Source organism: Gallinula chloropus (assembly GCF_964237585.1).
Source record: "Gallinula chloropus genome assembly, chromosome: 1".
Lineage (NCBI taxonomy): Eukaryota > Metazoa > Chordata > Aves > Gruiformes > Rallidae > Gallinula > Gallinula chloropus.
The window spans coordinates 133,751,191-133,778,526 of record NC_140085.1 but is presented as its reverse complement, the minus strand read 5'-3'; the positions used below and the strand labels follow the sequence as shown (position 1 = coordinate 133,778,526).

Genomic DNA, 27,336 nt, shown 5'->3' with positions numbered 1-27,336 from the left:
TCGCAGTCCCGAGCCTGCCCGCCCGTTCTAGGTTCCCCCGCCATGCCGAACATCGTGCTGTTCAGCGGCAGTTCCCACCACGACCTGTCCCAGCGGGTGGCGGACCGGCTCGGGCTGGAGCTGGGCAAGGTGGTCACCAAGAAGTTCAGCAACCAGGAGACCAGGTGCGTGGGGCGGGCGGCGGCCGTGAGCGGTGACGCCCGGGGACCGGTGTTTCCCAGCCCTCGCTGCCTCGCACCCCTTCCTCAGTCGCCGCCTCACCCCGGTGGGAGGGGGGGCGGCGCCCGGGGCGGCATTACCTGCGCTGGCGTCACGATGGCGTCACGGGCGCGCCCCGGCCACACCCCTGCGGCTGGGCTGCTGCTCTCCGCTCACTTGCCCCGGGCCGCCGGGTTCAGCCGGCGCGCCGGGGCGGGAGCCGCGTATGGGTAACCCCTGGCCAGGTGCGGGGGAACGGCGTGGTTCGGTGTGTCCTGCCCGGGCCCTCGGCACTCGTTCCCCCTCCGGCTGCCGGCTGAAGGGGCCCGTGGCGGAGCTGTCCCGGCTCGCTCGGGCTGACCCAGCTCCCGCGGCATCGGAGGGCTGGCAGCGTCCCCTGTCCGGGTGAAGAGCATCCTCGTGTGGGGTGAGGGCGGTGGTTGCAACAGGCAGCTTGTCTGCGAGGAGGGGCTCATCCCGCCCTTCACAGAGAGGGGACTAAATGGTTCATCGCCACCTTTATGGCTGTTGTACAGATAAAAGCCTCTCGATTTCGCTGATCGCAGCGTAAGATGCAGTTCTGTAAGTAGGACTGTGTACGAGCGGGTGTAAGAACAGGATGGTGGTGAGGGATTAGGTGCTTGAAACAGACCCTGGATCAAAACGCACATCAGGGTTTGTTGTGACTGATCTCTGCTTTGCAGCAGCAGCCATGTGGTGGGCCACTTGCAGCTCCTGTATGGCTCCCCTCCTTAATCTGCAGCTGCTGCATGAGGCAGGCATGTTAGGTTCCTGCCCAGCCCAACGCAGAGAGTCACTCTGGTAACAGTGTGAAAAACCCTGCATGAAGCCATAAGGACAACAGTTTGCTCACCTTCACTCTCTGGGAATGTGCTTGCCAGTGCTAACAATATTGCCCTTCTTCACTAGCTTGTCATCTTACCTTTGTGACCCACCTACTTCATGTACTCATTTTTAATTAATTTTAAATTGAGGTGGCAGCTGTACATTCATCCCATAGCTGGTAAGACTGTGCAACTGCTTTTCTGTATAGGTGTATATAAGATGAGGCTGCCAGCTGATTCTGTAATGCACATTCCCATCTGTAAGTAGCTGGTTAGCCTCTGAAGTTATTGTACGTTTATTTTGATCAGTTCTTGTTCTGAATCTCCTGAACAAGCGTGTTTTCATTGCTTCCTTTGAAAGATTAACATGGTGTATTCTAAAATTGCTTTCACAAAGTGTGTTTTTCTCTTCTGACTATGTTTTTGCATTCTCAGTTTAATTGCTCTTGTTCTAGTTTTGCTCACTGGCATTACTATAAACCCTCTGCCATCAGTGTTTATGCAACCTAATGTTTGCACACTCTAACACTCCTATTCATTCTTGATCCAGTGAAGGTTTAAATCTTCTCTCAAGTCTTTCCAGTTCCATACTCTCTTTATTGCTCTTTGATCTCTTTTCTGTGTGATAAAACTTAATTTGTGTATTTGGTTGCATGACTTTCTTGCTAACTTATGCCTGTTTTTTTAATATTTGTTCTTCAGTGACAGTTATCTCTTGTTCTGCTGTTTGCTATGTTTTAAGCAGAGATTAATTGATCCAAGGTAGAAATTTATCTCCAAAGTTTGCATATTTTTTTTTAATGGGGTAAGTTAATTAAATGATAGGCTTCAGGATACAAAAATAATCTGTAGTTTATCATTTCACCTATTTTTGCAGGTGTGCAGTATTGGCCTCTGCCATCAAACGAGTATGTGGTGATGATGACTGCAGCATGTCAATGGTTTGGCTAATCTAGTAGTGCCAGTTTATTTTCTTAGGCAAGTAGGGATGCAGTGTGGTATAGATATGAGGAATGTATCTAATCTGAACATTATTTCTGACTGTGTCTGTTGCAGCCCTGTGAGGCTCTTCCCCCCCCCCCCCCCTCCTCCCCTACAAACTTAAAATGCCTTAACACTTAACAAAACCAAACACTTCAAAATTTATTTTTTTTTTACAACTTCATACTTCTGAGATTCTAAAAAGAAGTTCTCATTTCCCCTTCAGCAAGTACAGTTGTGTCCCCTATGTATTAAGTGGGTAATATTTTCCATATACTTAGCAACTCATTTCAGGATGTTTGCCTTCCAGTTTCATAGACTGATGTTCTTTATAGAAAAATCAGCAATAGTAATAAGAGAATTCCTCAACAATGTATTTGAAATGGAGCTACAGCTAAAGTTGATTTGATATTTATGCTGCAGTGATCCTTTCCTGAGGCATCTCATTTTTCAGTCTATAGGGCAAAGTTTCTTTGCATGTAAGCAAAAATTTATTTCTTCCTATATAAAGATAATCCAACACATTTTTCCTTATTTTTGTGACATTTTTTAAATTTATAAACAAGTGTATTGGCATTACAAAACACACTTAGGGTATTGCAGAATACTAGAACCCGATAGTTAAAATGCTCAAAAGAACCTTAAACCTTCCCTATGGCACTCAGGCAAACCCCTGTGCAAACAGATAAGCCTGGGCCTGAGGGTAAATAAACTCTTGCTTTGTCAGATTTGTTAAGTTACCAAGTTGCAGAGAAGATTCACCTCTTAAAAATTCTGTTTTGCTGTTTGCTGCATTATCTTAAATGTAAATTATATGTAAATTGATAAATGTGTGCAGCCCCAGGCTTAAATCCTTGTCAAAGGGTCCTAGCTGGAAGCCCTTTCCTTAAGAAATGTGGTTAGTCTGTCTTGCAGAATAGAATTAAGGGAAGAGTCATTAAATATTTTGCATTATATTTCAACTCAAGGTTTTGGTCTCCATCCCAATGCTTAGTAAATGTATGTGGGTTTGAGGAGCTAAAGCTGTACCCTGAAGTTATCAAGGGATGGGACCACCACTGACAATGTAAATGTAAATTTACATTTCTGGAGTTGGGAATGTATCTGCCCATTTAGCCACAGTGGGCTTCTTATGTTAACTCATCCTGAGACTAAGCATATCTAGCAGTATCCCAGTTCTCTTCCAATTTAGGCATTTGGTATTCTTATAAGTCTGTAACTGAGGAAAGTAATGTCTGTTGCTAGAGGAGGTGAAGGAAGGTCTTGGTAGACTTGACCACTGCCCCCTTTTTTCCCTCCTTCCACCTAAACTGTATGGAAATGCTTTCCTTCATCTGACTAGCAAAGTCAAGTGACCCTAACTAAAGCAGAGAGTTCCTCAATAATATCTGGTTGTGGAAGATAACTCTGTTTAGTATTCAAAGTCTGCATGTCAATTAAGTACCAACCACTGTGTTGTGGTAGGAGTTCATGTGGCACCACCTTCTCACTTATCTGGCAAAATATTAGGGCTGCATTAGGGGCTCAGTCAGTTTATCTTCTTAAACCCCACAAGCAACTGTCAGTGGAAGAGCCGGGCAGGCTGGAGGAAGAGGAAAAGAACGGAAGTCCTTAAACAGGCGTGGCTGTTGTAGCTTCTGCATGATGAAACTCTGTGGGACAGATATGTAACAGAAGCATACAGATGTTAAATGCCCTGAAGTTTTTTTGCAAAATTGTCTCCAAATACGTTTAGATGGAATTTAATTATAGTTGCTACAGAACTAAGTCCCATTGCAGGTATTTTTGGTGTCAGTGGATTAAAAATAATAATCATTTTTAAAATCACTGAATTTACATCACTTCTTAAATGTATTTTCTTACAGTATACGGTATGTTTGCTTCTCTAAAGACTCTTAACTCTCTCCTTGAAATAATTGTGAATCTCAAAATGGAGATACTGGAGTCATGGGTGGCATCCCCTTATAAAATTCTCTCACTGGGAGAGATGCGAGTGCTCCCACCCATTCCCATGAACTTCCTTGCTTCTTCCTGCCAGGTTCACTGTCTGAAGTGAGACTTGCAGATCTTCTTGATGTATCTGTGAGGAAGAAATTCAAGTCTTGTCTGGCACGTGTGAATTCAGAGGCTGCCTACCCACAGCCTTATTTAGCTGCTGAAGCTGGCTTGTTTCAGAAGCATTGAGCTAATGTATGCTGTTCAGATTTAAGAGAACTGTAAAGGGACGTTGTCTGCTGATTGGGAAGAGCTGTGGTGGTGATAGGAGGGGCATTTCTTTGTAAGTAAACAGATAAAACTGGTATCTTGGACTGAAATTTAATCTTGGAAGATGGTGGGAAAATAGCTGATGTTTCTTTGGGGAATACTTACAAGGATGGATGTCTGTCTCTATATAATACAAAGTTGGGTAATGAAAAAGGGTTTTTTTCTCTAAAGTAAATAATTGAAAAAATCATGAACAAACCTGGAAACTTTGATATCAGAGTCTATATCAAGGATGCACAGATCAGCACTGGGCTGTAACTCTTTTGTCCCATCTTTCCTTCAGCATTCTCTAACGCTTCTACTGCAGCTGTCTCAGATGAGGCATGACCTCAGTACATTTCCTGTACTCTGGTTCCTTTGGGTTCAGCTGCTCTGGGGGCCTTTAACTGTACACTCTCACTGGAGGATGGTTAGGGTGTTTGCAGACCCCTAATTATGAAGTAGCAAGCTCCGATCATAGGCTGCTGATAGATGAAGATGTTAGGGATTAGGGATGTGCTAGGATGTGAAATGTCTCTTCATACCATGGAGTGATTCACAGCTGGGGTGGTTATGCTCTGCCTGTGGCAGCTCAGGTGGCTATTTTGCTTGTTGCCTGCTTGCTTATACTCCTGAGCAAGGGAACGCTGCAGAAATAGATTTTTACCAGCTTAGTTGAATATCCTAAAAATGGTTTCTGTATTGCATGTTGTGCATGTTTGCTCATACAGGGAACTGAAGATGCAGCAAATTCAGCCACTTTTTCTGACTCAGAAAAGGTCCTTGCTGTATAGTGTGCACTTTTTATCTTTTAGATGCTAAATGCTTGAAACTTAAAACCAAAAAATAACCTGTGTGAACAATGAGTGATGATCCTACATGTCCTTAGCTGCAGAGTTTGGTACTCAGCTTCTGAAGACTTTGGATGTGCTCAAACTTGTTAGACCTTTCTTTCAAAATTTCTGAGGGTTCCTTTCAGACTGCACATGGCTCAACCCAGAGCTGCTCAAGTTTTAGAATTACAATCGTAGCCTGGTTTGAGTTGGAAGGCACCTCAGAGTCCCAACCCCTCTGCCATGGGCAGCGACACCCTCCACTAGACCAGGCTGCCCAAAGCCCCATCCAGCCTGGCCTTGGACACTGCCAGGGAGGGGGCAGTCACAGCTTCTCTGGGCAACCTGTGCCAGGGCCTCACCACCCTCATAGGGAATAATTTCTTCATAATACCTAATCTAATATCTAATATCACGTTTGGGTTAAGGTCATTACCCCTTGTCCTATCACTCCATGCCCTTTTAAACAAAGTTTTCCTCTTGCAGCGGCCAGCTGTGTGCTGGAGCGGAGAGTAAGAGGGTATTTATTGTCTGTCTGATGGTGCTTACCGTGCCAAAGACTGCTATTAGGATCGGGCATCTGTCACTGAAGAACTAGTTGGAGATTTGTCTTGGGGAAGAGCTTAGAGTTGAAGTGGTGCCAGGAGATACAGAATATCTGTAGACTTCACACCAACTGTGGCGTTCTTATTGGTTTTGTTGCTTTGGGCTTTGCTGGTACCTACTTTGTTATATAACATCACAGCAGTTGAAGTATGTGCCTAGTGGTCTTGTGTTAGAAGACTTTACAAAATGCATTTCCAAAGGTAAGAGGTCAAGCACACCCCTCTGCTTAGTGCTTTCCATTGGCTGAGTTTCTATGAATTGCAAATTCAGCATGTGGGCCTCCTGATTACTGTGATAGTTTGACCCCAGCTGGCAGCTAAGTACCATGCAGCCACTCTGGCTCCCTCTCCAGTGGGATGGGGGAGAGAATCAGAAGGATAAATGTGGGTACACTCGTGGGTTGAGATAAAAACAATGCTACCCATGCAAGGCAAAGCAAACCAAGCAATTCATTCTCCAGTGGTCACAGGCAGGCAGGTGTTCATCCAGCCCAGGAAAGCAGGGCTCTGTCACATATAAGGGATACTTGGAAAGGCAAGCACTCCAAATATCCGCTTCTTCCTCCTTTCCTTGGTTTTATATGCTGAGCATGATGTCACATGTTATGGAATATTCCTTTGGTCAGTTGAGGTCAGCTGTCACAGCTGTGCCCCCTCCCAGCTTCTTGGGCATCCCCACCTTCTCATGGGCAGGCCAGGATAAGAAGCTGAAAAGTCTTGAGTGCTAGCAACAGCTAAAAATATCTGTGTTATCAATGTTATTCTTGTCCTAAATCCAAACTAGAGGACTATACCAGCTGCTAATGAGAAAACATAACTCTATTCCAGCTGAAACCAGCAGGATGACTTTTGAGATGCTGATCTACTATACAAGTAGTCAAGACCTTAAATTTTGGCTGCTTATCTGGTTATTAAAAGTGCCTGAAGTGTACACATATTTTATTAGCACCTAAATTGCTTGATAAATCTTACTACATGTAAGTATGGCTAGAAACTTTATCTGTTGTAATTATTTTAAAAGGTGCATTGGGCCTTTTTAAGTGCATGATTTGAACAGGATTCTAGTTACGTATTTACATTATTTATCATTTTAGTCTGGTTCTGTTTTTTTAGTCAGAATGTACAAATTTAAAATTCCCAACACTGTAAGTTCTTTTTTGACAGTACTATAAATGTAGCTCAGAAGGAGTTCAGCCTTCTTTTGAATTTTGCTTAATGGATGCTTCAGCCATTGAAATATATTTGTACTGTAAGTGGATTTTGAGCCTTATCCTTAATTCATGGTAATTAGTCTATCCAAGCTTCTACTTACTGAATGGAATTCTCAAATCAGCCTTTGCAAGCTGAATGTGGATACCAATACCCAAACTTGGTTTTCATCAATATCCAGTCTTAATGTCTGTCTTTCCCAGCTAGAGCCTTGTGCTTGTGGTTTCCATACAACTGGCTCAAAGTTTATTACTCTTATGGACTGTTGATTTCTATGATTTTTACTTTAAAACATAATTGTGTGGTGTCAGGACTCTTACTGGCTTGTAATGTACAGATTTTGTTGACTCTTCTTCAATGAGAAGTTTATTTAAACTGTTACCAAATAGCTGAATTTGATTAAATTGCATAAAACAAACAAAGCTTGTAATCTTGAGGCAAGAGCTTGTTCTTACGTTCTTCCTGTGTCCTCACTGTGTGAAATTGTTTCATAACCTTATTAACTGTTTGGGGGTTATTTATATAGATGGTCTACGTAGAATTTAATAGTAATGTTAATAATTGTGACAAATTGTGACTTGTTAGTTTAGTGTTCTCTAATAGCTATTTGATGTACAATACTTCAGAGATCTGATACTACAGTCTCTTTTTTTTCTGGTTATACCTAGATATGTAAAAAAAAAAAGGAAAAGAAACCCAAGCTGCCACCCTTCACACACACCAATACCCACCTCCCACCCCCAAAAATTATCAACAAACTTAACCCCCCAAAACCTCAAACAAAAAAAAAAAACACTGATGTGGTTAGTACAGGCCATGTCTGATGGAATACTTGAAACACAATGACCAATTATCTTTCCTTGGTGAAGGAAAAATAGGCAGCTGTGTGCCTGTTGGTTGAGTCTACACAGTACTGCTCAATCCCACTCTTTGAGAAGGCAGACAAGAAGAGATACTGATCTCTTACGTAGCTGCCTCCAGGTGATTGGGAGAAGATCTTTACATAATGGTTAGATTATGCTACTGGGATACTCCTGAATGCTGTGCAAGTCTTAAATTAAACTTGAATTATTTTAGTCTGCACATAACTTCTGTGTCTAGTAGAAAAGGTAGTTCTTAAACATATCCATGTCCGTTCATGCTACCGTGTGCCAAGTATCTATGTCGTTTGGGCCTGAAAAACATTACACTTTTTTCAAATGCAGCAAGTAAGAAAGAAGGATTTTTGTTTTCTAAGTTGTTTACAAGATGAAAAAGTTATTTCTAGCACAAGGTCATTGAAAGATAGTAGTTAATGGCAATGGAAGGAGCACCACTTCAGGTCCATTGTATTAATCGTATCTGTATTTATCTCAAAGTATATTCCCTGACCTTCTGAAACCTGTTATTTCTTAGTGGAGTGCTTGGAAATGACTGTTTTTTAAAGGAGAAAAACAATTCTGAATGTTATAATTCAGTGTTCTTTGTGTATATAATGAACATTAAGATCATGTCTGTCATTCAGCAGAGTTTTTTCCTATTACATAACATATCCATGAAACTAGTGGTTACCTCTTTTCCCCAAGTACTAGAATCTTATTCTGCCCTCCTTTGTCACTCCAATAACACTATCCCCTGAAAATTGTTGATGTTTCCCTAGTCTTTTTCTACTTTCTTCTCCTTTGTAATGGGTCCTAGGTTAGTTTCCAGAACTGAAGTGTAACTTCACAGTCTTCTAAGAGACTTCACACCTCTTGAAAAAGAGGTGCCATAGGACTTGGGCATGTGGTGGTGGTCTTCTTTGAATCTGTTGCAAAGATGTGGTATGTGACAAGAAGTGTTAAGTTGGTCTGTGTAAATGCAGAGTCAAGTGGTGATTACAGTTTTTCAGAGCCCTTGTAATATCCATGAATCTGTAACAATGATTGAGGCTGCATCCATAAACTGGTGGGTAGATGCTTTATTCTGGGCTGGATTTGTGCGTCCAGAAGCAATGACATGTTTCTCAATTTAGTTAGTTTTGTTTATACTTCTGGGAAGTAGAACTGTGGTATTCCAACACCAGAACTGGTTTTGGTAGCACTTCTAATCCAGCCTGAACAGTTCTTCCAGTTATGGGATACACTGAGTGTCTTGCTGAATATCAGTTAAGTTGACCAAAACTTTTTCAGCTCCCAAAAGGAAAACAAACTGAGAAAATGTTTTGATCAAAACAGTTTTCCCTGAACAGCCTTATCCCATTGATCAAAACCCTGGATTAGGAAGGAGCGGTTTTATGATGAAAAAAATTGTGTGTTTGAAAGCTTCTGAAAGGTTTTCTGGATTAACACTGATATGTCTGCAGATGACACTGTCCCTGTCGGCCTCTTTCCTTCCAGAGATCATGGCATTTCATAGATGATTTGCTTTCTTTTGGTGTTAAGAAATCACTCTGGTAACATTCTTAGGCCAAAACAATGTGTTCAGGAGAAAAATTAAGACATGATCTTTTAATAGCTTGTTTGGAACTGCAAAGGAGCAGAGTAGAGGAGCCGGCAGCATGGCCTCAACTATCTTGATGGTAATAAATCAAATGTCTGCATATCATTAAGATATTTTTAGGCAGTAAATTCCTTTCTGTGTTTTGTAGCTACACAAAGCTACACAGCAAAGTCTTACACAGCACCCTGAAAGCTGATAAACGAAAGTTGTTCAGACAGTGATTGGCTAGAAGAAGTGTCAGTGTTGGAGAAATTAGAAATCAGATAAATTATTTTATCCATATCTGGGCTGTTTGGATAGCTTCAGCTAGAAGCTTTTGCTTATTTGTGCAATCTTCTCAATAAGGGCCCAACATATTTTAGCATTTAATAATCAAGACTACCTCAGAGCCTGGGTTTGAAAGGTCAGCTTGCCTCATTGTTTAGGAAGTCTGTATTTCTGGCACGTTGTGCATGGATTCACAGAAAAATTAAGATTAGTCTGCTGGTTTTATGTGTAAGTTTTGGGGCAACATGTGTGAAAAGTTAGAGTGGTTCAAAAGAAGATTTCTCTTGGGTTTAAAATTGAAAAAGAATCTACATTCAACTGATTCATTTTAATTCTCCTGTTACTTTATAAATTCTATTTATTTTTAGTCTGTGCTGTGAGCAGTGATCAGAGCCAGAATTTGCCTTGAGACCCATGGAAGAATAAAATAAGTCCTAGATACTATGATAAGGAACCAACATATTTAAGCACAGTTAGAGCAAATATAACAATTGACACCATGTGAGAGTTGTTGTGTTATGAGGAGCTGTTGATGAGCAGCCCTCTTAGTTTTTTTCTAAGATTATTTTTGAAAAAGTAATTTACTTGGATGTAACAGTGTCAGTTTTAACCAGGCTTGTGGTTTTCAGATACGATTTGATAGTTCTCTTTTCCTTGAATTTAGTTACATCTTAATTATTGTAAAAAAAATAATTGCCCTTTTTAAGGAGCTATTTTAATGCAGGTAATATTTAGTGCTCTGAAGTTGGCTCTGTTTCTGCACTTACCATCTAGGCAATTCATCTCCTTGGGAGATGGCAAGGACATGGAATACACAGACTAAATCAAAAAAAGTAGTATCAAATTTAACAATGGTGAGCTGCATCAGTGCTATAAACATAATTACATGTTCATTGGTGCTGACCTTACGAAGACCATATTTACACCAAAGTAAGTATTAGACTGACTGATAATAAAATGGGCTTTGTACCAAGGGTACATTTTTCCAAATTACTGTAACAAAAACTTACTCTGAATCAGGATAAACCTGTGAAAGCTCATTAAAATGAAACTGATTTTCTTGAATAATGCTTTTCCAGTAATTCTGGTGTTTAAGTGGTCATTTCCTGCTCTTTCAGTGTAGAGATTGGTGAAAGCGTGAGAGGAGAAGATGTGTATATCATCCAGAGTGGCTGTGGAGAAATAAATGACAACTTAATGGAACTGCTCATCATGATCAATGCTTGCAAGATTGCATCATCCTCCAGAGTGACTGCTGTAATTCCATGTTTTCCATATGCCAGGCAAGATAAGAAAGACAAGGTAGGTAAGAACTGTGTAATTTCGGAAGACTTTTTTTTCAGTTTGTTTACTGGAAATTTTTGGAGATAAAACATTTTCATCAACTAAATGATTTGAAAGATTTGCCCTTTTTCATCCTTTTTTAATAAAATGATCAATTATATCATCTGTAGATGAATGAAGTGAGACAATAAAATATTTTTGCTTGTGTTTTGATAATTGACACACCTTCAATTTGAAAAAGTAGGTACATCCTATCTGTGTAGTATATTGCAGAGTACTCCACTAGCAAACCTCACCTTATAGGACTGCTTTTCCTGCTTTTTCTGGCTTTTTTTCAACTTCTATACATAGGAGTACACCCTTTTAAACATTTTAGTTACATGGAATTAAATCCTAAATTTGAAGTGCTGTAACCATTATGTAGATAGGTGGGTTTTTCCCTATGTGGCTAAACAGAGAGCCAAATGGAAGGAACTGATTAAATCTGCTGTAGCTGATGACTACAATAGTTCAGCTAAGTTTCATTTTTAAAAACACAGAACTAAACTTTCCTGTCTCTACTATATATAGAAAAAATATCTCCCCTATGTTATGTGACTGTTACTTTTACCTAAACTCACTTGAAAAGCATTAACAAGAATAAATGTAAATTTGGCTCTTAAGACTGGACTGCAGTGATTGTTGTCTTGGAAAATTGCTCCCCTCTGATAATTTCCATGAATGGATTTCCCCCTTCCTTTCACTTTGGGCATCAAGCAAACCATCCTGAAAGCCTTCTGTTGTTCTCTGCATTCTTTTACATAAAAACATAGCCAGACTGAGCAGTAATGCAAAAGCTGAAAATAACAGCAAATATTACAAAATATGTAATGCTCAGCCTGGGATGTCTGAGAACAGAACTAAATACAGAAAAGTTATTTTCCAATATACTCATGCTTTAAGTGCAGGCTCTCTAACGCCATACGAAGACCCACTTGTACTCCCAAAAACAGAACTTTGGGGTTAGATAGTAGCTATTATTTGCCAACATCTTTTGGAATTTCTATTTTTTTTACTTTGTATTGAATAATGCTCACCCCTGGTCAGGAGAGCAGAAATAACCTTTTTATCAAAAGAGCTTAAAAGGGATTCAGTAAACATTTTGCTGACAGGGAAGGAAAGCATCTCACTATGTTTTGATTTCCAAATTCATATTGGAAGACTTTGCTGGACCATCCTGTAAGTTCTTTTTGTGATAAGAGGATAAGTGTATCCTCAGTTTTCCATGCATTTAGGCTATGCGTTGTCAAGGGTACCCAAAATATGTATGGCAGACTTCTAAGAGCCACTTAAAACCGCTGTATGGTGGCCCAGTCTGCCACCCAGGAGCGTTTTGCCTTTTGGAAAGGCCATCTGAAGATAGCCTAGGGAAGAGATTTTGATTAACAGAGATTTTGAGCATTGTTCCAGACTGTTCTCTGGGTTTCACAGAGTTGTTCTGCAATTCCAAGCAAGCCATTTCTTTTTTCTTCTTTTTTCTTTTTTTTACCTCTGTTTTGCAATTGAGAAAATGTTTGCCATCTTTGGAAATTAACCTTGGTAGTTGACCTCTGTGTTGCAAAGTAAGCTATAATATAGCTGTCGACATTGGTCAGCTTATTGACAGGGAGATCTTTCCTCCTCCTGTTGAATTGCATCACATCTCTTGGTCTTTGACCCATGTTGAGTGCACAAGTTGTGTGCTGCCTGAAGTGTCAGTAAAGTGCCAGCCATTTTCTTCCTATAGTTATACTTAGATTTTCTTTTCTCTGGTGAAAAATATTGCTGTAGTTTGCTTGACTATGAACTGAAACAGTATAATCTTCACTAGCTGGATGCTGTTTTCTGGTTTGAATTTAAGTTGTTGTTGACCTTACTCCACAAAAAACTAAACAGACCGAGTCCTTGCTGCTTGAAATAACCTCATATTCTTCGTGCCTCTGCTGCAGTTATGATTGCTGAGAACAATGAAAGTGCTCTTGATTTGTTTATTTAAGGAAAGAGACTTGTAGTAAAACATCATATACTGCACAAGGACTGTGTAATCTACTCTGGAAATTTTAACACTAGACCTGGAAAAGCTTTAAATGAGAAACATAGGGTTTTAAAACAATAGAGGCTTTCTGAGAGTCATAGAGAAGTTGGAGTTGGTAAATTAATTTAGACACAATCAAGTGATTTGAGAGTAGAGTAATTCTGATACACAAGGTAGTTAATTTAAAAGCAGTTCAGGTGTATCTGTTTTGGCCATACTTGAATTTAGCATCCTCTAGTTGTGCTAACCTTCCAAGCCATGGGCAGGACACCTTTATGTAGGATGCTGCAGAGATAAGTTAGAAGTAGAGTGACAGGTGAGTTTGGTGTTCCACAGCTCATGTAACTTTGTTTTTTTGATTTGTAGAAGGGGTCCGTGGAGCGTTGGGTAGGTATCCTTTTTTTTTTTTTTAATCTAACGCTATGCATTTCCATTAATATGGCCTTAAAGGATGAAACTTACTGGGTTACATTATGTATAACTGGGAAAATTTTCAGTTTCACTTCTTGATTTCAGTTGCGTTTCACCTAGGCCATGACAATAATCCTGTGGAATAATCTGCTACTGGAAAACTTCTAGTCTCTAGTTAAAAATTTATCTGGGCATGCAAGATAATGGCTGTCAACTTCTGAAGCTTCAAAGCATACTCTTTTTTTTAAAAAAAATAAATTTAGGTAATGCATTAGTGGACATTCAGTATCCGTACACTTCACAACTGGCTTTCTTGAAAGTGAAAGTTCCAGTTATAAATCTTTGGGGTTTCTTGAATTTTTTACTTTTACTTTTTTGTTGTTGAATATGCATGTGATGCATTTTAAGTGAGACAATGTAATAAGATGCTTGAAGGCAACAGAGCTTTAATCTTGATGGACAACTTTTCCTTTCAGCTATGTGTCCTCTGCATAGTTACTCTTGTGAGGTTGTTAGCTTTGTGGATTGCTCCTTGCTCCTGGTAATTCTAAGAATTGTGAATAAATTTGTAATGCATCACAAAGGAAGAAATCGTTTCTATAACTTGTTATATCCAAGTGGGGAATTTGCTGAGGAACAAAACTCAGCGATTTTTTTGCAATTTCATTTCTGTACATAATGTAATGTCGTGTTTCACACTAACAATTCTGAAATTAATCTCGAATTGTGTCAAAAAATGAAACAATGAATGCTGTGAATCTCTTTGTTCTTACCTCTCTGATCAGAAGCAAACCTTACAATTGCCAAGATAAAGAAAACCTTGAGTTCTCATCTACCTTTGTCATCCAAGTTTCTGAATAATGAGGCCAGGTTATCTGAGGTTCCCATAAATATATTTCCTTTGATTTTAAAATAATCTTCAATTCGGCTCATATTGTAACACAAAACTCATTTTCTAAGCAAGCAATCAAATCTTAAATCCTTCTGGACGTTATGTGTGTTTTCTTCTAATGCACGATCTTGTGTGAAGGAAACTTTCACATAGCTGCAAACTTCATTTGTCTTAATCACCTACTAGCCCATTCTTGAGAACAGGAATTGGTGTCTGGCTCCTCTTTCCTTCCAAGACCCTCTGTCCTCCAACACGTAGGCAATCTGTGATGTGTGCATGTCTGCTAAAGCCAGTTACCTAGTGGTAAAACCTTCAAGTTCTTCCTTCTGGGAAGGCAGCCTGCAAGGCCAGCAGCTGAAAAGAGGTACCAACTGGTAACGTATACATTAGTGTTTGATGCAGAAAAGCATTTGGGTATGTTGGGGGTTTATTTTGTGCTGGTGATACTCATATTGGTACGTGAGACAAGTTGAGTGGTGTTCACATTGAACAAAAATGGGGAAAAAATAGAAACGATTAAGAATGCTGGATGGAGCAGAAATGGGAAACCATCCGCAGGGAAGAATGTTATTTGCCGTTAGTGGCTTGCATGAAGTAGTTACTTGTTTCTGCTAGAGGGAGTGGTCCTGGTTTGCCATTTTCTTTTCCCTTAGTTTTCATGTGAGTGGTGTCATTGAGCTGCTGTAGGGTCAGACAAGTCCCAGTGTGCAGGACAAGGGAAGTGGTGAAACTCTGTAGCCTGGGAAGAAGGGACAGGACAAGCAGGGGAGCAAACCTCTGGTTTGAACATCACCTGTTAGACATCAAAACAGATATTTGCAAAGATGTAAGAGAACATTGTGGTAGAGTCAAAGGAGTAGAAACTAAATCTTTGTTTTACTAGATGCTTCCAGAGATTTGAGAATATTTTGAAGCCCAGCTTAAAAATTTCAGTTTGTGCAGCTAAAATGATATGATCAGGAATTTGAATGGCATGAACTAAAAGTTTACTAGTAATAGAAATACCCAGAAAGCTTTGGGTGACTTATCCTTACAGAACTGACCTTAAATGAGGTGCAGCACAGTCCTTGATAACCAGAAAATCATCTGTGCTGAGACACTAATGATAGCAAACTCTTACAGAAGCTATATGTGTCCTAACTGCAGAGATCTAGAGAAGTGCTAGCTGTATATCTAATGTGTATTTTACACAGACCAGACAGTAATGAAACATTAAAACCAAAAGGAATAGAGGGGTAGTTATCAAAATAAAGCATTTCTGTAATTACAATGATAAACTTGATTTGGCCATAAGAATGACTGCAATATCTGTTTCTTTTCTGCAAGAATGTTGGCAATCTGTAGATAAAGCCAGAAAAATGTCAAGTTTCCACCTAAGGTAGCAAAAGATTTGAGAAAAAGTGTCTCCTTCATATGACATGGATGGAAAAGCATCCAGGATAAATTGGCAGTGGTTCAGCTTCCTTTAGGTTATGCCCTTGAGCATCAGTGGAAATAAAGTAGAGATACTCTGTAATTGTGTGTATGGGGTGGAGGGAGGGTGGGTTCCTAGGGGCCTAAATGAGGCTGATAGAGGTGTAGCAGGAGAGAATACCATGCCAGCAAAAAAAAGTCTGACAATGAGATGGAAACTCTGAATTGAAGTTCTGCCTTCATGCTAATGTTATTGCCAGCTAATAGTCTTATTTAAAGGTTGGCAATGAGAAAGCAGGAGGTTCTGTTTAGTATTTCTGTTACAGAGAAAACTGACCATCTTCTCAGCTTTTTCAGGGCATAAAAGAATCTGAAAAAAAATGAGTTGATTTAGAAAGAAGTAAGGTATTCTCCAGTCATGATTTTTCATTTTCTCTCTTTTTATCTTGCTGTGTGTCCCACATCCCTGTCACTTTTAAAAAGCTCTTGACGTTGGCATTAACTTTGCTAATTAGATTTTTGCTCTTCCTTTTTTCTTTCCACTTTGTTTTTTTCTACCACCCCACCTGCTCCCACCCGCCCCCCCCCCCCCCCCCCCCTCTTTGGGATTTCTAGACTTCTAATTGAATCCAATAATTAAGCCTGAATTGGCAAAAACAAATAAATAAATGGGCTGGGGTAGAAGACCCCTGCCAAGGTGGATCTTTTACAAGCTTTACTGTTTCATGAAGAAATGCTTGACCCTAACTTTGTTTTAAAGCAATGTTTTCAATTTTGGGTTACTCTGCCTTCAATCTTTGCTTTTGGGGATGTTTCTTAGTACACAGTAATTGCTTGAGAGTTGGATGTTAATGTAGAGTAGTAAATTAGAGAAATGGGGGTTGTCTACCTTTCTACTACAGAAAAGCCAGATGAAAGTTTTAAGTAGAAGAATTGGAAAATCTCATCCCCAATTTATGTGCTTGATAATCTAACTTCTACAAAACATTATTGGACAGACTGCAAACTGGTCTAGATATTCCTAAATGTTTTGCTGAGTTTGAAAACCCTAATAGCAAACTCAGCTATTGACAGGCTAGTTTGGCTAAAGTTCTGGAGCTCTTCCTATCTGGATTCCAAACATTCGAAAGAAATAATGAATAAAACCAGATCACTTTCTGACTCCTTGCATCTTGTTGAAATCTTTTTAAAATTTAAACATTTGTGCTTTATTCCTCAGAGCCGTGCTCCAATCTCTGCAAAACTTGTTGCCAACATGCTGTCAGTTGCAGGGGCTGACCACATCATCACCATGGACTTGCACGCTTCTCAGATCCAGGTAACTTATGGTTCTTACTAACTGGCTCAGGGGCTTTATTGAATTAATGTGAAAATCTAATATTAACTCTACTGTTTCTCTTGTTACTTTGAAAGGCTGTAGACAGAAGTATAGTTCTCAGGGTTCAAAGAAAGTCTCACTTACCTGTTTCTAATTAAGTTCCCTTTTTGAAAGAGACCAGCCTTGATTCCATAGGGTGATTTTGCAGGCATTTTGAATACTTGTGTTCTAGAGTCTTCAGTGGTATTTGCCATGTCTAGTCTAAGAGCTCTCAGAACATTAAAAAGTACTGGCTTGGGGCATGTTCTCTTAATCTTGGCCCAGCCAGGGATTATAGTATTGGTCTAGATAGAGTTTTGGTGTTACAGCCAAGGAAATAATAGCCTCTTAAGAGAAGTAGAGATGGAGGCTGGCAACCCTTAGCTGGCTTACTCCTGCATCCAGGAAATCATGAAATTCTTTCCTCTGACACAGAGCAGACATCATTTGTCATTCTCAGTTGTACCTTGTTGGGTTTTTTTCTAGAATATACCTTCTTTTCCAGTTCTGGTATTGTTTAACCAGAATTTCCTATTATGCTAGATATGTCATGCAAATAAAAGCAGTTTCACTTTTGGTCTGACACAGATTTCTTGTGACAACTTGCACAAAGGTTCCATTTCTGCTGCTCAAGCAATACTATCTTGAATCTTGCCCATATTGAAATACTCCTGTTCATGTCAAGCAGCTGAAACTTATGGAGGTTCAGTTATTACTCACTGGATTGAGAGCTTTTCACAAGCAGAATTTACTTGAGTGCCTGAAGGTGGTCATCTTTTCTGATTATTGTATCATTTGGAAACAGCTGTTCTTTATTTCACTGCTCTTGGGTGAGACTTTAGAGACCTTACTGTCTAACTTGTGCTACATTCGGTACTAATCTCGGAGGGCAAAATTAGGCCAATATAGAATTCTAATTAAAATTCTACCATAAATGAAAGGCAAAGGCTTGACTCTTTCAAGTTCATGGCATAATCATATATTCATTAAACCTTTTCTCTGTTGGACTAGGGTTTCTTTGACATACCAGTAGATAACCTGTATGCAGAACCTGCAGTGCTTCAGTGGATTAAAGAGAACATTTTGGAGTGGAGAAACTGCATCATAGTCTCACCTGATGCAGGTGGTGCGAAAAGGTACTGTACAAGCCTAAAACTGGTAGTTTTCCATACAGTAAGTGGTTAATGAACTAGTTTGTCTAGTCATCTTTTTTTTCCCTCTAAAATTGTACAAGAAATAGGGTATGTTGCTGATGAATCGAACTGTATTGTAAAAACAGAACAACTAGTTCTTCCAATGTGATTCATGCTTGAAAACACCCAGGAGCTTTATATACCCTAAAGAAAATCTTTTTTTTTTCTCTCCTTGGATATGGCCTCATTAGCTGAATCCCTCTGCAGGAGGGATGAGATTTTTCCTGCTGCTTGCTTCTTTAGTCCAGTTGCTGCACCTCTTCCTGCTTTGCTCTGGAATTACCTGTTTCCCTTCTCAAAGCATATGGCTTGTCCCTACTGCACCTGCTGGCACTTAGGTAAGAGCTTGCTTGAGTCATACTTCTTTTTTCTATGCATTATTGCCTTCCAGCTATAAACCTCTTGACCCTGAGTTGTGCACTGTGAATACTAGAAAAAGAGTGTGAAGTTTTGTTTTCAGTGGCAAAAGGTGAAAATAGAGAGGTTGATTCACTGAAGTGTTTCTGCATTCCCAGCATGTGTTACTCATTTAGCAGCCTATCTTTTATTTGATATCTGAGCATAAGCTAATGCAAAATCTCAGAAGCATGCTGGCTGGTGAGGTGGTAAGCATACTATCGAGGTTAAATGCTTATTCTCAAGTTCTATTGGTTGTGCTGCTGCTACAAAACTGAAGGGGAACAAAGGCAAATGGAATAAGAATCCTGTAATCCCACAGTAATTTCAATGTTTGGAATATAGTATGGGGAAAAATGTGAAAGACACTCATAATTAATTTTAATTGAAGTCCTTGGATCTGTTGTGAGTTTTCATGTCCTAGTAATTAATAGGGAAATAAGACTGATTAGAACTCTGTAGTTGTTCTGAAGTCTCAAAGCCAGAATCAAAATTCAATAGCCTTGGTGACTGAAGCAGGTATCCCTTATTGCAGCACTGGGCACACAGGGGATGGCTCCTCCAAATGTGTGCACTGTTTAAAGCAAAATTTCTCATATTTATACAGATTAACTCTACATATTCATTATAATTGCTAAGAAAAGGCAGGGTTATGCAAATTATTTCCAGTCATGTACATTAACTCCACCCAGATACAGCATGCTCAGTGACACTCAGGGGGTCTTCCAGTGGTCTTCAGGGAGGAAGGCTGGGCATCTTCCCCTCTCTCAGCACATGCTCTTCACGGTTTTCTCCATAGTCTCAAAAACACATTCCTGCACACACTAGTTAGGAACCCTTTTTATCTGAAAACAAGATACACTCTGTCTCTTAATTGGTCATTGGTCTCATTATTTATTACTCTTATCTTCACTTTCATTATCTTCAAGGCCGTTCCACAGCTCAAATGGCTACAGCCATATTCTACTATAATCCAAAACATGCAAATACTTTCTGTTCTCAAATCCTCCTTATATTAAAGCTATATTAATTAATTGTCTCTTAAGCTACATCATTGAATCAATTCCTATTTAAATTAAGTTGTAGTGTGAAGAATATAAAACACAGAAAGCATTCTAAAATTCAGATAACTCAGCCAATTAAGTTTCTTTGTTCATTTTTATCTGAATACTGGGGTATTTTTACCGTTGAGTTTTTTGTGGTTTGTTTTTTGGTTTTGTGGAGTTTGGGTGTGTGTGTGTTGTTTTTCTTGTGGGAGGGTGTTATAAAATACAGCCTTCTCTTAGAATTCAAGTCCAGAGACAGTATTTTTCTCTTCTCCATGCTACCACTCCACCCCCAATATTTGTATATTATCAAGTTCATCATAAGCATTTATCTTTTAAGGACCACTTTCACTTAATTTAACATGAGAGAGTCTGTCTTTGGTACCTTTCTGTGGTAATCAACCAAGCAGTTGCTGATGAAGTAGGGAAGGATGTTGCTGTAACTAATAGCTTCATATTTAAGTGGTAAAGAAACAAAACCTTATTAATAGTTTCATTATTAACTAATTAAAACTCTTATTAATTGTACATGTTAACCACCTTGTTAACATTCTAAATATATTCCTAAAGACAAGCTACAAGGTTGTGCCAGCATAGAAAGCTTAGTATTCTATACTATGCCTATATAGTCTCAATACTTACTGGCTCTGGTATATTAAAAAAAAAGTAAGAAAGCAATCAGAAGCCTGTAACAAGTTAAGTTTGTTACTAGAGGTTTGTCTGGCCACCAGAGAGTACCATGAATAGTTTGAAAAGATCTGTGTGGAGCAGATGTATTAAAAGGGGAATTACTAGTGAAGTAAGGTACTTGATTACTAGTCAAGGACTGCTGAAAGAATTGTTAATCACTCTTAGCTTGCTTGGTTGGATTTTCCCTTTGGTTTGGTTTGGTTTCACATTACTGCAATGGCATTTTCAGTTAGGGTGTTAAAGTGCGTGCTGTTGAAGGCTTAGAATTGAAGCTACCTCTACTATAAACTATCTAGTGTGATTAGGCATCACAGCAGCTTGAAAAAAACTTATGAATAGCTGAAATGTTTTCAAAATCAGGAACTTAATGGTAGAAACCCAAAGCAAACACAATTAAAAACTCCATTTCTGGAATATAGCTTAGGACCTTGTAGTTGTGTTTATTAGCAGTGGATTAAGATTGCTTCTAACCTGTCTCATTACCTGCAAAAGTTTGTGCTGTGGTAATTTGAAGGCCAGGAAACATCAAAATTGTGTTTTATGACATATACACATGCATGACACTGTCTTTTAAAATAATTCTGTAAACATGGTGTATTTCTTCCTGTTACTTAGGGTTACTTCAATTGCTGACAGACTGAATGTGGAATTTGCTCTCATCCATAAGGAAAGAAAGAAGGCAAATGAAGTGGACAGAATGGTCTTGGTTGGTGATGTGAAAGACAGAGTAGCAATTCTTGTTGATGATATGGCTGACACATGTGGCACGATATGTCATGCAGCAGAGAAGTAAGTATTATTATGAACTGGCCTCCTGTCTCTTTGTGCTGTGACCTGCAGATAGCAAATGAACACAGCTGCTGTGCCCTGCATATTTATAACCCAACCTGAAGCTGGGTTGCATGACGTCACCCTGATTCTCAGGTCTGTTACAGTCCTGTGATCAAACTGTCTTACTTTAGAGCGTGAAATTGTGAAAATAGTTACAGAAACATATTATCTATATTTAAAAAGACAACAGAATAAATAAAAAGGCATGTCATTTGGAAGGGACTTGGGACATCTAGTGCACTTTTCAGTTCCAATACAGAAATGACAAGAGATCTTTCTATTATTAAGCCTCATCGTGGAGCTGTTCTACTCTCCTCAGGCAATCTTTCACAAAGCTATTCTAGATTCAACGTTTACTTATGTCTTTAAAAAATTACTGGTTCCTGAAATTATTAATTATTCCTATTCCTGTAGCTTCACAACTCAATAGATATCGCAGTAACTCTAGCTTCAAAATCATCTTGACAAATTGTAGCAATGGACTGAAATTCACTAACAACAAATATGAGGTGTTACAGTTGAGCAATACTGGACTAAAATGCTCCTGTGTGACTGTTTGTTTGTATCCAAACATGTTCTACCAACTTTGGTTTGGTATGTTAAGGGCTGCAAGCTAAACTTGGCTGGAGCCCTGAGGCTTTAAATCTTCTATTCAAAGATACAGTATTTTGATATTGTTTGTAGCAAAGTCCACCCCCATGTTGGAAGTGCGAAGGTACTGCTGAAGAACAAGACACAGGATTGATGTTGCTGAGCACGTACTGTGGCATTGCCTCTCTTGGATGTAAACCTTTCCAAGTCTAGTAGATTTCAGTTGAGAGAATTTTGAATTTCTATTCTTGTGTAACATATTTCTAGAAATTGAGTGTCAAAGTCTTGTGCCCAAAATAGGTCAATGTGGTACTTGTGGTACCTGACTGTATTTGAGTCATAAAATAATTTCACTTGGAAAAGACTTTTAAGATCATTGAGTCCAAGCATTAACCTAGTATTGCCATGTCTACCACTAAACCATGTCCCTAATCACCATGTCTACACATCTTTTAAGTAACTCCTGGGGTGGAGACTCAACCTGAGAACCCTGTTCCAAATAATGTTTTCATTGAAGTATTTTTTTCCCATATCCAATGTAAACCTCCCCTGGCACAACTTCAGGCAATTTCTTCTTGTCCTATCACTTGTTACTTGGGAGAAGAGACCGAAACCCACCTGGCTACAACCTCCATCCAGGTAGTTGCAGAGAGTGGAAAGGTCCCCTCTCAGCCTCCTTTTCACCAGGCTAAACGATTCCAGTTCCCTTATCTGCTCCTCATAAGACTTGTATGCATGACCCTTCATCAGCTTAGCTGCCCTTTTTTGGATGTGCTCCAGCACCTCAATGTCCTCCTTGTAGTGAGGGGCCCAAAGCTGAACACAGTACTTGACATGCAGCCTCACCAGGGCTGAGTACAGGGGGATGATCGCTTCCTTAGTCCTACTGGCCACACTATTCCTGATATAAACCAGGATGCTGTTTGCCTTCTTGGCCACCTGGGCACATTGCTGGCTCGTGTTCAGCCAGCTGTTGAGCAACAACCCAAGTCCTTTTCTACCAGGCAGCTTTCTAGCCAAGCTTTCCCCAAGCCTGAAGTGTTGCATAGGGTTATTGTACCTAAAGTGCCGGACTCAGCACTTGGCCTTGTTGGCCTCAGCCCATCAATCCAGCCTGTCCACATCCCTCTGTAGAGCCTGCCTTCCCTCAAGCAGATCAACACTGCTGCCCAACTTAGTGATGTCTACCAACTGACTGAGGGTGTACTTCATCCCCTCATCCAGATCATTTATGATGCTATTAAAGAGAAGTGACCCCCAGCACTGAGCCCTGGGGAACACCACTTGTGATGGGCCACTAACTGGATTTAATTCTCTTCTGAAGCCATCCAGCCAGTTTTTTACCCAATAAAGAACACGCCCACCCAAGCCATTACCAGCCAGTTTCTCCTGGAGAATGCTGTGGGAAATGGTGTCCAACCAACAGGGTGAAGCTTAAGTGAGTTAGGCATTATTCTTTGTGGCTTGAAGTAAAGAGCATCCCATGAGTTGAGTCTTTAGTTGCAGACTTGCTGTTTGCATCTAGGAAAAAAAGGATGTCAAAAACTTACAGTAATATGCTCTTGTGTTTCACTTTGGACATTTGATAGAGTTTTGCAAAGAGTTGTTGTGCAGTTGTTATCCACATACTAACCTACATCAGACACCAAAGTATATTTCTGGGCTGTGGCCTTTGCAGATCAATATCACAAATTGCCTAGACAATGATTTTTTTTTTTTATCTTCTGTGCATCAAGGTAGCTAATTCCTGGCAAAAGGAGGAGGCCTGTATCTTTTTTCCTGTTATGAAAGAAGCCCTTCTTTATTTGCCTACAGTAGGCTTCTATCAATCCAATTTCAAGGCTTTCAGAAATCTTTGCTGTATCTGTAGCATTCACTCAGAGCTACTTTTGTTTGAGTATTGCTGCCTTATGTCATGTTCTTGGCATGAAACAGTGCTTTTCATTTATGCCACATCTAGGTGAGATGTACTTTGTGGTTAATTAGACTTGCTCCCCAAAATACTTTAAACCTCTTTATCTCAGCAACCTAGATGTGTACCAAGCAGGTGAACTACGAATTGTATTTTCAGATATAGAAGCACAACTTGCTTAAATATAAACTTAAATACAGAACCGTGGTACACTCTCACCCTGTCATAGTGCATACTCCTTGTAGGCTGCAGCTACTAAATGCAATGCTGAGAATGATCAGAAAACTCTGATTCTGAGTCATTCCAAGCAAGGTGTTTCTGTGGTTTTGGATTCTTTCCCTACCTTACCATACTTGTCTATGATCTGATAAAATGCCATTCTCAGGACCTCTGTTTGTAAGACTAGAAAATAGCTAAACGTCTGAAGGCAGAGAGGCCAGTCAAAACCAAACTAAGGAGATGCTGATTAATTCACAAGTGTTCTAGTTCTTTGATTTGTACTTTGTTTTTCCTGTGCTACATCACTTCTCTGTGTGCGTGGATCAGCTGCCTGTCTTCCCACAACCTTGCAGTAAGCTAAGCTTTTAATCATTAACATTTCTCCCTCCTCAGAAACTCTTTCCAAGCAGATTGTTTGAATTGCAAATGAAAATAAAGGTGGACAATAATGAAGCCACAATAGAGTTGTGAATGCTGCCATCCCACTGACTTAATTTTTGGCTGGTTAAGATAGAAAACTTATGGAATTTAGTTAAATGTTGTGCTGATCTGGTTAAAAGTGCAGCATTTTAGATTTAGTATCACAGCTATGAACTTTTTCACTTAATTATTATTTGAGATTTACTCTTATAACCTGAAAAACTTTAAATTTCTCTGAATTATTTTGTAGATACTGTATCCTCTTCTAGCTTCCAGTAGGAATTTGTGTGCAAAATGTATTTTAGACCTTTGTATCTGGCTTTACCTGTAACCACATATACATGCATGACAGCATACTTTTCCTTTGTGTTCCACAGGTTAGTATCTGCCGGAGCTACTAAAGTTTATGCCATTCTTACTCATGGCATCTTCTCTGGTCCTGCTATTTCTCGGATTAATAATGCATCATTTGAGGCTGTTGTGGTAACTAATACAATCCCTCAAGAAGAGAAAATGAAACACTGCCCAAAAATTCAGGTACAGTGGTGTGTTTGTCATAGAATGGTCTGGGTTGGAAGGGACACCAAGCATCACAGAGCTCCAACCCCCCTGCCACAGTCAGGGACACCAACCTCCAGCCTGGATCTACACAAGGTTGCCCAGGGCCCCACCCAGCCTGGCCCTGAACACCTCCAGGGACGGGGCATTCCCCCTTGTCCTGCCAGTGTCTACCCTTTTAAATAGTTGATTCCCCTCCTGCCTATAAGCTCCCTTCAGGTACTGGAAGGCTGCAATGAGTTCCCCCGCAGCCTTCTCTTCTCCAGGCTGAACAAGCCCAGCTCCCCCAGCCTCTCTTTGTAGGGGATTTGTATGTTGCTGTTTGCTGACACTAGAATTTGTGCCTTCAGAGGGAAGAAAATATGCTAAAATGTCTTGCGCAGGTGTGGTGTTTGTAGAACATCTTGCTAAAGCATCTCTAAGAACTGTTTTAAGGGGAATCAGGTAGTACAATAGAGTGCTTCAAAATATTTGGTATTTGCAGCAGATCGAGTATGCTTGATTGTGAAACAGTGGCAAATGTAAAATTAGCTGGGGTTTGGGTGGTTTTGATCCATCTTAATCATACGATGTTCCTATTTGGAACTTGAGTTAGTTATGTAGATGCCACAGAAGTCTTAGACTTCATTTATTATTTTGTAAATACACTAATGAAAATGCTCAAGATAACAATGAGATATTTCTTTTTCAATAGCTAAACTAAAAATACAAAATTAAATTATGCCATTAGCTTTTACATGAGATTGTTCTGGGGTCCCATTTGAAATTTATCCTTAACATAGAGTGGAAGAAAGTATAAAACATTGTGGGTTGGTTTCCTTGGTTTTCTTTTATTTGTTTGGGGTTTTTTATTGCAACTTTGTATTTTTAAAAACATGACGTTTATTTAGATAAACTAGATGTCTGTCTGTCTGTCTGTCTACTTCTGAGCTGTTGGAGTGAGTTTAGAGGAGGGTCATGAAGATGATCAGAGGGCTGGAGCACCTGTTCTGTGAAGACAGGCTGAGACAGTTGGGTTTTTTCAGCTTGGACAAGAGAAGGTTCTGGGGAGACCTTATAGCAGTCTTTCCAGTACATAAAGGAGTCCTACGGGAAAGCTGGAGATGGACTGTTTATCAGGGAAAGTCATGATAGGACAAGGGGTAGGGGGCTTGAACTGAAGGAGGAGAGATTTAGATTAGATATTAGGAAGAAATTCTTCCCTGTGAGGGCAGTGAGTCCCTGGCACAGACTGCCCAGAGAAGCTGTAGCTGCCCCTTCCCTGGCAGGGTTCAAGGCCAGGTTGGATGGGGCTTTGGGCAACCTGGTCTAGTGGAGGGTGTCCCTGCCCATGGCAGGGGGTTGAGAATAGTTGGCCTCTGAGGTCCCTTCCAACCCAAACCAGGCTGTGATCCGAGGAGTCCCTTAAACTGTGTTAGTGGCACGTGAACACTGCCATCTGATGGCTAGAATAGTTTTTGGACAACGTGACCTGTGCCAGAAGTCTTCAGCAGTATGCCAGTGTAGCAATCTTATTCAGTGCTTCCTTACTCAATCTCTGAGTTTGTACCTTGTATTAATACAGTTCTTACATAAATGTGAGGTACATAGTGCTTTAATACTGTGTTACTTCCTGGAAGATTTAAGGGGAAAATGGCAAATCAGATGTTTGTTATGTTTATAAACTATTCTTGGCATCCCATAACATTTATCTTTTGGATTTTTTTTTTCTCTCAGTTTATTGACATTTCCATGATCCTGGCTGAGGCAATTCGAAGAACACACAACGGTGAATCCGTGTCTTACCTGTTCAGTCACGTTCCCTTGTAACTGCAGGAGATGACACGGCACCTCTGGGAAGGTCCTTTCAGCTAGCACTGTTTTTAGCAGCACATCTCAACCACAAGAAATAAGTACCTCTGTACAATTTTGGAGCTTGTATGTTTGATTATTATATTTGTCTTGTAATTACCATTTGTTCTTCGTAAATGGGCAATAAATCTCCATCTGGCAGAAACTTTATGAATTCCCTTGAGAGTCTGGAAGTCTTGTGTGTTGTATAAGTTCTGTTTTACGTGCTTGTCTCCCCTTTCTGCTAAACTGATGCTTCAGCTCTGTGTTTCTATACAGAACTACTAACTGTTCAGAGAACTTAATGGGTTGTATGCATGTAAGATCACTTTCTGTGTTAAGCTAAATGCTGCAGGCTTGGGTACCTTGTATCTGTTCTTCTGTCAGGCAAACAGCTGTTGGGTTTTGTTTTGTTATGTTCAACTACCATCAATATTATATTATAAGCCCTAACAGAATTTAAACTTCATGGTAATTTTGAGGAACTGTCGACACATCCATAATAACTGTTTCATACACTTCATTTTTCCACAAGATATATGTGGCTGCTGTTTCTTTTGTAAAGCTCTCATTACATTAAATTGTTTGCTTAACATCT

General features: G+C 39.8%; 1 protein-coding gene across 2 annotated transcripts; it reads left to right on the top strand.

The window, feature by feature from the left end:
- Window positions 1–27,336, top strand: PRPS2 (phosphoribosyl pyrophosphate synthetase 2). Of its 2 annotated transcripts, XM_084262959.1 has the most exons (8): window positions 1–164; window positions 10,761–10,944; window positions 13,346–13,366; window positions 16,915–17,013; window positions 18,064–18,188; window positions 20,993–21,166; window positions 24,728–24,887; window positions 26,625–27,336. In XM_084262959.1, the coding sequence occupies exons 1-8, from the start codon at window positions 43–45 to the stop codon at window positions 26,715–26,717; spliced, it is 978 nt and encodes a 325-aa protein (XP_084119085.1). In that variant the 5' UTR covers window positions 1–42; the 3' UTR covers window positions 26,718–27,336. The 2 variants fall into 2 exon arrangements, with proteins under 2 accessions (XP_084119085.1, XP_084119086.1); XM_084262960.1 differs by lacking the exon at window positions 13,346–13,366.

What these genes read in the sequence shown, in the direction of transcription:
- PRPS2 (XM_084262959.1), top strand. Translation starts at nt 43, where the DNA reads ATGCCGAACATCGTGCTGTTCAGCGGCAGTTCCCACCACGACCTGTCC. An exon ending in TGCACGCTTCTCAGATCCAG is followed by an intron (nt 17,014 to 18,063) that starts GTAACTTATGGT and finishes CTGTTGGACTAG; the next exon opens with GGTTTCTTTGACATACCAGT. An exon ending in GATGCAGGTGGTGCGAAAAG is followed by an intron (nt 18,189 to 20,992) that starts GTACTGTACAAG and finishes CCTGTTACTTAG; the next exon opens with GGTTACTTCAATTGCTGACA.